Genomic DNA, 12,379 nt, shown 5'->3' on the forward strand with positions numbered 1-12,379 from the left:
ACCATGGGGTTCTCTTCAGGAGCATAAATACATAGTGTGAAAGATGAAAAATAAGGTAGTGTTTATGTGTTCCTGGACCATGCAGAAATCTGATGGTAGAGGGGAATGAGCTGTTCCTAAAACTTAGAGTGTGAGTTTTCAGACTCCTGTACCTCCTCTCTGATGGTCGTGTTCTGAAGAGCCATGTCCTGGATGGTGAGAGTCTTTAATGCTGCATGCCACTTTCTTGAAGCACCGTCTAATGAAGATGTCTTCAATGGTCATGCACATGATAGAACTGGTTGAGTCTGCTACAGTCTGCAGCCATTCCAAGTTGTTTTTGCAAGCAATCACATTGCTCTTCACCATATATCCATAGATATTTGTAAGAGTCTTGGTGACATCAAACTTCTAATGAAGAAGAGTTGCAGGAATGCCTTCAACATGATTGCATCAATATGTTGGGCCCAAAGTAGATCCTATCAGAGGCTGACACCCAGGAACTTGAAGCTGTTCATACCTTTATCCGCTACTCCCTCAATAAGAACTGGTGTGTAGTCTCCTAGCTTCCCCATCCTGATGCCCACAATCAATTCCTTGGTCTTGCCAACATCGATTGTGAGGTTGTTGCTTTAACAGCCAACCAGCCTATCTACTGCACACCTATAGGTCACTTCGTCACCATTTGAGATTCTACCAAGAGTGGTGTCATCTGAAACTTATAAATAGTGTTTGAGCTGTGCCTAGCCACACTGTCATGAGTGTAGAGAGAATTGAGCAGTGGACTAAGAATGTAACCTGTGTTGATTGTCAATGAGAAGGAGATATTAATACTCATCTGCACTGACTGTGGTCTCGCAATGAGGAAGCAATTGCAGAGGTACAGTGGCTCTAGGATCTGAAACTTGTTGATTAGGAATGAGCTGTTATGAATAAGCAGCAGCTGACATAGAGATTTCTGTTGCCTAGGTATTCCAAAGCAAAGTGGAAAGCTAGTGAGACGGTGTTCAGTTTAAACTTGTTTTGACGGTAGGCCAATTGCAGTGAGTCTATGCTTAGGCAGAAGTTGATACTAAAGGGTCAGCATTTTCATGCAAAAGGAAATATTCGTGTGGATTAAGCTTCCACGGGAAGTAGTAGAGGTGTTACCGTAACAACTTTCTAAAGAGAGTTGGACAGATAGATTTATAGGAAAGGGTTGGAAGTATATTGACTCAATGTGTTCAAATAGGATTGCTTGTGTGGGTTCCTCAACCAGGACGGATCAGATGGGTCAAAGGGTGTGTTTCCATGGTGTATTACTAAATTTATCCTAATCATTTAGTGTTAGCCTTCAGTAACTTGTAAACAAGAACATAGAGGTCCCTTTAAATATTAAGATCACCCAAGCTGCCAACAGATGCCAAATAATTTGCTTTTCTCTTAAGTAAATCAAAGTAGACACCTTCAGATTTTTGTAATACATTCCATCTAACATGTTTTCACCCATTTACTCAAATGGTTCATAGCCAAAGTGACAAATATGATACCACTATTTGATAAAGAAGGTTCAATTGAAAAATTGAACTACTAACCTATTAGGCCAAGCCCAGTAGCATGGAAAATGGTGGAATTGTGAAATACCTTACAGAATATATTTTAAAAAAATCATTTTCAGCCACGTCCATATGGAGTTATGAATGGAAAGTCATGCTCACTTAATATACTGGAGCTATTTGAGAATGTGACTCGTAGCATTGATGATGGAGAACCAGTGAATGTGGACTTCTTAAATTTTTGAAAGAATTTCAAAAACATCCAACACAGGACATGACCAACAAGGTTGTAGCACAGGAATTGGGATAATATACTAACATGAATCAAGAATAGGCTATCAGACAGAAAGCCAAGCATGGGAATAAATAGATAATTTTTAGAGTTATAGAGTCATAAAATGACAGCACAGAAAAATATGCCCTTTGGCTAATTCTAGGCTAATAAGTCACTCTTTCCCTCTTTCCTCTCTCCCATTCTTATTAAATAGTGCCATCATATTTACTTCTGTGTAATCTAATGGAACAATTGCAGAGTAAATAGAATCAATCAAACTATCTTTTAAGCCAACTCTTCCAAAGTTCTGAGATATAATTTCCTGACTCCAAGAATCTCAAGGTTGTATAATGTAGATATACTTTGATAATAAATGTACAAACTTTGAACTTGAACTTTAAAAGTTGCAGGTTTTCTGTGTCTTCTTCCGTGAAGATACTGCAACTGCCAGGTGATTGATTAATTCCTAAATCACTATGAAAAATGTTCCTACCTCTGTCCTTAAAGAGCTCTCAGTCATTCCACTTTATTCTTCCCTACTTTAGGTTCTGTTTCTGTGTTTCTGACTAGTCCACTTTTATTTTCTATCTTGTTTTTCTTCATTGATTTCATGTAGATTTTCAAAGTGTTGTGAGTTCTCAGAACCACTGCTATTTCTGGCAACTGTATAAGCCCTTTACTTTTAGGAAATATAATGTATGAATTCTCTCATCAGCCTTGAATAAATTACTTTTCCTTCTGTGTTATTATGCTTTCAGTAAAGTTGTTATTTTCATTTGCACTTTATTTCTTTAAATACTAATCATTTATCTATACTAATCATCATACATTTCAATATATTATTCCAATCAACCACAGCCAACTCTTCTCACATAACTTTCATATGGATTTGATTTCTACTTTTGCATTTAAACAAATTACTTTCCTAATACAATTTAAAGCTCTGATCTTATTAAGGTACCTCCCCTCACCTACCCTGCCATTCCTTTGAAATACAGTGGATTTCAGTTAATTGGGACACATTAGTACGAGTACATTTTTGCCCAGTTAAACAGCTGCCCAAGTTAGCTGGAGTTTCATGGAAATAGGTAAAAATGGTAGAAAAATGATGAACTATTGCTTAAATATGTATAAATTAAGCATTTAAATGAAATACAGAGCAAACTAGAATACAACCAATATTACTACAGAAGTATAAAACTCTATTCATTTCTAAAAGTTATTGATAGAGAATTCATCCAGTGCATGCTGCTGTGCTCTTTTGGTTGACTTAATGAACAAAATCAGCGCAGACACCTAATGCAAATAATGGACTGCCTTCATACAATGATGGTTGCATCCTCCAAATTCAAGATCATTGCTGATACCTTCAAATTCTTGCTAGTTTCTAACTTGTTGAAGTAGTGAAATCATTTTGTTTTCCCTCCTGGCTGTTTCTGGCATCACCAAACCTAAATGCTTGAAGCAACAGTGAGTTATCTTCATGCTTATTTCTCACCAATGATCGGTGTCAAAAATCACTGCTTTTGGAACACAAACACATATAACTGACGCTACTTAAAACTGTTCGCTTTAAGCCTGGTTTAGTGTCTAACTGCTACACAAATCCACACAACTAATACCAGTTAGAAACTATTCCACAACAGTCCCCTGTCCCAATTAAGTGGCATAATATCCCAAATAAACAAAGGGAATCTGGCTATTTTCTCAATTACATTTTGTTTTTTAAGAGTTGACCCAAATAAATGGCTGTTCTGATTAATAGATGACAGGAATTCACTGTATAACAGCATACTTGTTTCTTTGTCACTACCATCCTTTTGTCAATTTATGTACTAAACAAATCAAGAATGGAATTAAAAAGGATATATTGTTCCACACAAATACCGCTGGAGGCAATCCAACTAGGCCCAAAATACAGATTTCTAAGAGGATTCTGTGACCAATGAATTTCGTCATCTCTCCATTGTAGCCTTGCTTGATGGCTGAAGTTGAGAATGATTGCGGAGGCTGGGAATCCAAAGGTCTTTTCTTTTAGAGTGACTGACACATCCATGCCTTCCGAATGGAGAGTGAAAGCACCAATATACAGCTGGAATATCTAAAACCTTTGATTCCTCTGCCAATATTACATGGTCTATTAAAACAGTTTTGTTCTTCAAAGATATACTTCCCATTTGAACTAACCATTGATGATAAATGCCAGCATTGCATAATTGCAGTGTATTAATTTTCAAAAACTTACTTTCCCAGAGCAAAGCATTCCAATTTCACTGTCGATCCTTTTGCTGCATAAACTACTTCTGCAAAGCGAACTTCAATCTTTGGTTCATATTCACCCATTACCCCTGTTAAGAGATAAGCAAGGTGTTATCATTCCTCTTCAGATATCTAATGATAGGTTTGTCCTTGTGTGGACAGCAGATTTTATGCATAATTAGTTATGAGCAGGAATATCATCTTTGTTTAATGATACCTCCTCAATTTGCAGTATACTTCTAATAATCATAGAAATAGTCTCAGACTGATAAGTGAAGCAGATTGTATCATTCAATTAAATATCAATGTAAGTGCATAATTGCAGCCCATTTTTAACCACAGTCAATTTAGCAAGTGTTTCACTCATTCTGTAATTTTATTGTCAGGCTTTCTGGTCAATTCCCTCCAATTGTATCATGATTTCCATATCACAAATTCACATTAGAACACAGGAATTATAAAATGACAAAATGTTAACAGATTCGCCTTTCATTTACAGAATATTAGAGTTATAATGAAAAATGTAGTTCAGGCACCAATTACTTTCAACAATGGCAATAACAGAAAATGGGCTTGGGAGAATGAAATGCTCCATCTTAAAATTAATTTGTTGAAACTGCTGATTTCCTCGCACTACCTTCCAAATAAAGACCCTTTAGCAACATTTGCTGTTGTAACAGCAACATTTTATCTTTATATGAATGAATCCTTTGTAATTTTAGTCATTTTGCCTTTTCATTCCATATTTTCAGATATGCTAAACCACTATGAATATTATTCATTTAGCCACATGCTGTAAAGCAAAGCCACACTGATTGCACTCATTACTGAAGGGTATTGGTTTGAGAAAAAATACTGCCAGCTTCAAAACAATAATCTTTCATTATCCTAAAAGCTGTTGCTTCAGAGTGCACATGATCTGCTCCATCTTTCTTGAGGTATAAGACTCATGAAAATGTGGATCTAATTTTCAGCCATCAGAATATGTAAATCATTTAACATATGGGGAATTGGCTACACTGGAGACTTTTAAGGGGAACTGCTCGCTCATCAGAATATTCAACAGGTAAGTGGCACTTAGATATCCTAACGGGAAAGTTTGCTAGTGATGCACGGGAGTGGGCTGGTTGATGGTGGAGAGGTTGTGGAGACAGATGATGCTAATCTTCCGGACCAAAAAATTGAGCATGTTGTAACTTATGTCCTGAGCTGTATATACTTCAATGCCAGAATTATTGTAGGAAAAGCAGATGAGCTCAGGGCATGGATCAACACATAGAATTATGATATTGTAGCCATTCGTGAGGCTTGGTTGCAGGAGGGGCAGTACGAACAGTTTAATATTCTGGGCTTCTGTTGTTTTACACTTGACAGCAGGATGGATTAAAGAGGTAAGGGTGGCATTACAAGTCAGGGAAAATGTGCTGTTATGGGTGGAACTAAGAAATAAGAAAAGTATGACCACATTAATGGGGGTTGTATTACAGAACACCAACAGTTTGCAGGAGTTAGAGGAACAGATTTGTAGAGAGATCACAGACTGTTGCAAGAAACATTAGGTTGTTACAGTAGGTGATTTTAGCTTTCCACACATTGACTGGGACTCCCATACTGAAAAAGGACTAGATGGGATAGAGTTTGTCAAATGTGTTTAGGATAATTTCCTTAGTCAGTACATACAAGTCCATCTGAGAGAATGTGCAATGCTTGATTTGCTATTTGGGAATGAGACAGGGTGGGTGACAGAAGTTTGTGTCGATGAACACTTTGCACCTAGTGTCCACAATGCCATTAGCTTCAAAGCAAATATGGAAAAAAAGATAGGTCTGGTCCTCAGGTTGAGGTGCTAAATTGAAGAAAGGCAAATTTGGATGGTATCAGAGATTATCTGGCAAGTGTGAATTGGGACAGGCTGTTTTCTGGCAAAGGTCTACTTGGTAAGTGGGAGGCCTTCTAAAGTGAATATCTGAGAGTACAAAGCTTGTATGTGCCTGTTGGAATAAAAGGTAAAGATACCAGGTTTAGAGAGCCTTGGTTTTCAAGAGATATTGATGCTGTGGTTAAGAACAAAAAAGGAGGTGCATAGCAGCTATAGACAGGTAGGAACAAATGAGGTGCTCATGGAGACTAAGAAATGCAAGTGAACACTTGAGAAAGACATTAGGAAGGCTAAAAGAAGCAATGAGGTTGTCCTAGCAGACAAAGTGAAGGAGAAATCCTAAAGGATTCTCCAGTTATGATAAGAACAAAAGGATTCCAAGAAACAAAACTGGTCCGCTGTAAAATCAGAATGGTAATCCATGCATGGAGCCAAAAGAGATGTGGGAGATCTTACATGGATTTTTTTGCACGTGTATTTATTCAGGAGAAGGACACAGAGTCTATAGAAGTGAGGCAAAGCAGCTTCAACTTCATAGATCTTATACAGATTACAGAGGAGGAGGTATCAATCTTGAGGCAAATTAGGTTGGATAAATCCATTGGGCCTGACAAGGTGTTCCCTTGGACCCTGTGGGAGGAAAGTGCAGAAATTGCAAGGGCTCTAGTAGAGGTACTGAAATCATCTTTAGTGACAAGTGAGGTACCGGAGGATTGCAGGATAGTTAAAATTGTTCCACTGTTTAGGAAAGACTCAAAAAATAAATCAGAAAATTATAGGCCATTGAGTCTGACATCGTTAATGGGAAAGTTATTTCTAAGGGGCCAGATATGAGTATTTGGATAGACAGAACTGATTGGGGATGGTCAGCATGGCTTCCAGGGTGGTAGGTCATGTCTAACCAACCTTATCGAGTTTTTTGAGGAAGTTACTAGGAAAGTTGATGAAGGCAAGGCAGTAGATGTTGTCTTCATGTACTTTAGTAAGACATTTGACAGGGTGCTGGATGGAAGGCTCTTCAAGCAGGTTCAATCGCTCAGCATTCAAAATGAGGTGGTAAATTGAATCAGACATCGACTCTGTTGGAGAAGTCAGATAGTGTTAGTAGATGGTTGCCCCTCTGACTGGAGGCCTGTGACTAGTGGATTGCTGCAGTGATCGATGCTGGGTCCATTATTGTTTTTCATCCTTATTAATGATCTGGATGCTAATGTGGTTAACTGGATCAGCAAATCTGTGGATGACACCCAGGTTGGGGGTGTAGTGGACAGCAAGAAAGATGATCAGAGCTTGCAGTGAGATCTGAACCAACCGGAAAAATGGCAGATGGAATTTATTGCAGACAAGTTAGAGGTGTTGTGCTTTGGTAGGAACAACCAGGGTATGTGTTACACAGTGAATGGTAGGGCACTGAGGAGTGCTGTAGAGTATAGGGATCTGGGAATACAGGTCCATAATTCATCGAAACTGGTGCCACAGGTAGATATGGCCGTAAAGAAAGCTTTGACCCATTGGCCTTCATAAATCAAAGTATTGAGTACTGGAGATGGGATAGAGATGTAGAAACATGGAAAACCTACAGCATAATACAGGCCCTTTGGCCCACAAAGCTGTGCCAAATATTTCCTTACTTTGGGTTACCCATAGCCCTCTATTTTTCTGAGCTCCATGTACCTGTCCAGGAGTCTCTTAAAAGACCCTATCGTATCCGCCTCCACCACTGTTGCCGTCAGCCCATTCCATGCACTCAGCACACCCTGCATAAAAATCCTACCCCTAACATCTCCTCTGTACCTAATGGGATGTTATATTGAAGTAGTATAAGATGTTGGTGAGGCCTTATTTGGAGTATTTTGTGGATGTTTGGTCACCCAGCTGTAGGGAAGATGTAATTAAGGTTGAAAAAGTACGGAGGAAATTTACAAGGATGGCGCTGGGACTGGAGGACCTGAGTTATAACAAAAGATTGAACAGTTAGGACTTTATTCCTTGGAATAAAGACTGAAAGGAGATTTGAAAGAGATATACAAAATTATGAGGGGCATAGATAGGGTAAATGCAAGCAGGCCTTTTCCACTGAGGTTGATTGGGACTACTAGAGGTCATGGGTTAAGGGTGAAAGGTGAAACGTTTAATGGGAACTTGAGGGAAAACTTCTTCACTCAGTGGGTTGTGAGAGTGTGGACTGAGCTGTCAATGGAAGTGGTGCATGTGAGCTCGATTTCAACGTTCAAGAGAAGTTTTGATAGGTAGATGGATGGCAGGGGTATGAAGGGCTATGGTCCTGGTGAGGGTCAGTAGGAGGAAGTGGTTTAAATGATTCAGCATAGACAAGGTGGGCCAAAAGGCCTGTTCCTGTGCTGTACTTTTCTATGATTGTGACTCTGAATTCTCAAAAGTGGAGTGCTCTTTCAATGGAAATGTATCATATGCAATATTTCAGTTAATCAGAGTGATGAATGAGCTGAAACAATAAATAAATGGAAAAGTTAAAAGTACTAGGACCACGTCGTTGCAGAGTAAAGAATGCAGAATTTGCATAGCAAAGGTGCATTGTGATCTTTCTCAGTTCATGCTCAATGCCCAGCAATTTACTATACAGGGAGCTCAGTTGTCCTGGATTGAAAAAAAAGACATCTTGGAAATTTTGATCTTTTTTCAAGCTCTGCTTATAAATTGTCTCTAACCCATACTGTGTATCTGCCTTTTATCTTTCCTCAGTTACAACTCTTTGAAGATCCTTCCTAGAATCATGATGGAACAACTTCAACACAAGTACAGCAAGAGTCCAAGAAATCAGCCCATCATTACTAAATGAAAGATATATCTATTTTAATATTCCTCAGAATGTTCTGTAAAATGAGAAACCCCATTCAAGTAACTTGTATGTGGCCTATCGGGGCGTCAACAGAGCTCTATCGAGAGAAATTTCTCACAGGTCGGTGGCGGTTATTTAAAAAGCGAGCTTCGAGGGCATTTGTCCATTGCACGTGGCCTATCAGTGGCATCAACAGAGCTCTACCAACAAAATAAAAGTACAGAAGGGATAAGCGTAGTGGCCATTGTCGGGAGTAGGCCAATGGCGAGAGTAGAAGTGACAGGCTTCAGCTAGGAAGAGGGGTCCGCTCTGTGTAAAGCGTCTGTAAAGATTTCCTTTTTGTATTTTCTTCCTCCTCTACTGGCTGTGGTGTGCTCTTCTTGCCGGATGCTGGAGAACTGGGAGACTCAGAATCTCCCGGGGAACTACATCTGCATGAAGTGCATCCAGCTGCAGCTCCTTGAAGACCGTGTTAGGGATCTGGATCAGCAACTGGATGACCTTCAGCTTGTATGGGAGAAAGAGGATATAATTGATCACAGTTACAAGGAAGTAATCACCCCAAAGTTGCAGGAGGTGAGTAGCTGGGTGACTGTCGGGAGAAATGGAAATAGGCAGTTAGAGCAAAGCACCCCTGTGGTCATTCCCCTCAAAACAAGTATACTGCTTTGGCTACTTTTGTGGAGGATGACCTCTTGGGAGAATGCCATGGAAACCGGGTTACAGGCACTGACCATGGGTCCGTGGTGCAGACGGGTAAGAGAGAGAAGAAGAGAGCTGTAGTGATAGGGGACTCGATAGTGAGGGAGACAGGAAATTCTGTGGATGGGAACAGGACACCTGGATGGTATGTTTGCCTCCCAAGTGCCATGGTCAGGAATGCCTCAGATCGCATTCACAACATTTTGGAGAGGGAGGGGGAGCAGCCAGATGTCTTGGTACATATTGCTATCAATGACATTGGAAGGAAAAGCAATGAGGTCTTGAAAAGTGAATTTAGAGAGCTAGGTAGAAAGCTGAGAAGCAGGACCTCCTGAGTAGTAATTTCTGGGCTGCTGCCTGTGCCACGCGCTAGTGAGGGTAGAAACAGGATGATTTGGCAGATAAATGTGTGGCTGAGAAGCTGGTGCAGGGGGCAGGGCTTCAGGTTCTTGGATCATTGGAATCTCTTCTGGGGGAGGTATAACTTGTTCAAAAGTGACGGGTTGCACATGAACCCGAGAGGGACCAATATTCTCATGGGGAGGTTTGTTAGAACTGTTGGGGAGGGTTTAAACTAACGTAGCAGGGTAGTGGGAACCAGAGTGAAGGGACTCAGGATAGGATGGATGGTAAAAAAGTAAAGACAGCGTGCAGTCAGATTGTCAGGAAGGGCAGGCAGTTGATGAGACATAGTTGCAGCCAACAGGGTGAGTGTCAAATCATTAGGGATGCAAAATCAAAAAGGGTAGCGAATATGGTACTCAAGGTGTTGTATTTAAATGCGCATAGTATAAGAAATAAGGTGGATGATCTTGTTGCGATATTACAGATTGCCAGTTATGATATTGTGGCCATCACTGAATCGTGGCTGAAGGATGGTTGAGTTGGGAGCTGTATGTCCAAGGTTACATGTTATATTGGAGGGAGAAGAAGGTTGGCAGTGGGGGTGGTGTGGCTGTACTGGTAAAGAATGGGATCAAATCAATAGAAAGATGTGACATAAGATTGGAAGATGTTCAATCCTTGTGGGTGAGTTAAGAAACTGCAGAGGTGAAAAACATTGATGGCAGTTATATGCAGGCCACCCAAGAGTGGCTGGGAGGTGGACCACAGGTTACAACAGCAAATAAAAAAGGCAAGTCAAAGGGCAATGTTATGGTAGTCATGGGAGATTTCAACATGCAGGTCAATTGGGAAAATTAGGTTGGTAATGGATCTCAAGACAGTGAGTTTGTTGAATGCCCGAGAATTATCTTTCTAGAGCAGTTTGTCATTGAGCCTATTAGGGTATCAGCTATAATGGATTGGGTGTTATGTAAATGAACCGGAGGTGATTAGGAAGCTTAAGGTAAAAAAACCCTTAGGAACGAATGATCACCCTATGATTGCGTTCAACTTGAAATTTGATAGGAAGAAAGTAAGGTCTAGTGTAGCAGTATTTCAGTGGAGTAAGGGAAATTACACTGTAGGTGTGGAAAGGATGTTTCTCATGGTGGGAGAGTCTAGGACAAGAGGGCACAGCCTCAGGATAGAGGAGCGCCCTTTCAAAACAGAGATGCAGAGAAATTTCTTTAGCCAAAGGTTGGTGAATTTGTGGAATTTGTTGCCACATGCAGCTGTGGAGGCCAGGTCATTGGTTGTTTTTAAGGCAGAGATTGTTAGGTTATTGACTGGACATGGTATCAAAGGTTATGGGGAGAAGGCCAGGAACTGGGGTTGAGGAGGAAATTAAAGAAAAGGATCAGCCGTGATTGAATGGCGGAGCAGACTCGATGAGCCAGATGGCCTAATTCTGTTCCTATGTCTTATAGTCTTATGGTCTAACTTCATTTAAGCAAATAAAAAAAGAATAATTGAAAGATTTTCTAAAAATGTCATTATGAAATAAAAGTAGTTAAGACAAATCAGATGAAATCTTCGTTTTTGATGTTGGATTATTCATTGCAGTCCACCTTTAACCACACCGTTCTCTTTGTATTCGTTGTGTTGATACTTTTATCCCATTAAAGAGCAGAGTGATATGTGTGATACTTAACAATTTAATTCCGTCACAGATAGGCTGTAACATTTATACAATATCAATATTTTAATAGCTCAAACTTACAAATAGTTTACAGATGCATCTTTACAAATAAACTAGTATCTCTTTTGTATTGTATGTGCTTCATGCATTTGTAAAGATATTACTAAAGGTATTCAGTAGTCAGGTGTTTATCTAATCCATAGTCAAGACATAATTATAATATATTCAGAGAAGTTGACCCAATGCTGGCAGTATACCTTCAATGATGTGCTAAATCATAAGAGCACGTTATTATTCAAATTTGGACTGCAGAGGTCCAGCAAGCAGCTCATCACCTCCATCTTCTTAAAGCCATTTAGGGGTAGGTAATAAATGCTGGCTTTGTATATCTCATGAGATTAATTTGAATTTCATTTGAAAGATTTATTTTATTATCTTAAGTGAATGTAAGAAGATGAATGTCTTGCTTAGGTGTCTTTTTCAAAATCAAGCAATGGCAATTGTAAATGAGCTATTATGAATAGAGGATATATTTTAAAAAATCAGCTTGATGCCAGGAATCTGGATCAAAGATGTTCTTCAACATCTTCAAACGAAGTGAACTTACTTTGCAGTGAACTACCATGGCAATGGCTTTCATGTCAAATCATACCAACAGTAAACTTTCTTATGAATATCTAATGCAATCGCAAAGCAATTTATTTTTCAGGCACCTGACATGACCATTTTCTGTATAATGCTGTTTTTCAGGCACTACAGGAGAACTTAAGCTAGGTTGGCTGGGGGGAAGGGTGTTGGGCAACTTACATCAATAGCCTACCATTTAAATTTACCGTCTTCTGCATATGTGAAGATGATCTCCACCCTCCCAGCCATAATGCCAACATGACCAATATAGCCTCTTTTGAAC

General features: G+C 39.6%; 1 protein-coding gene across 9 annotated transcripts in view; it reads right to left on the reverse strand.

The window, feature by feature from the left end:
* Positions 1 to 12,379, reverse strand: part of LOC140741889 (contactin-4-like) — a 2,152,419-nt gene that overhangs the window by 591,304 nt on the left and 1,548,736 nt on the right. For all 9 annotated transcript variants that reach the window (XM_073072410.1, XM_073072411.1, XM_073072416.1 and 6 more), the window contains one exon: positions 4,034 to 4,136. In XM_073072410.1, coding sequence (XP_072928511.1) covers positions 4,034 to 4,136 — 103 coding nt within the window. The remainder of the gene's footprint in view (positions 1 to 4,033; positions 4,137 to 12,379) is intronic.

This window comes from Hemitrygon akajei, chromosome 19 (assembly GCF_048418815.1).
Source record: "Hemitrygon akajei chromosome 19, sHemAka1.3, whole genome shotgun sequence".
NCBI classification, from domain to species: Eukaryota; Metazoa; Chordata; class Chondrichthyes; order Myliobatiformes; family Dasyatidae; genus Hemitrygon; species Hemitrygon akajei.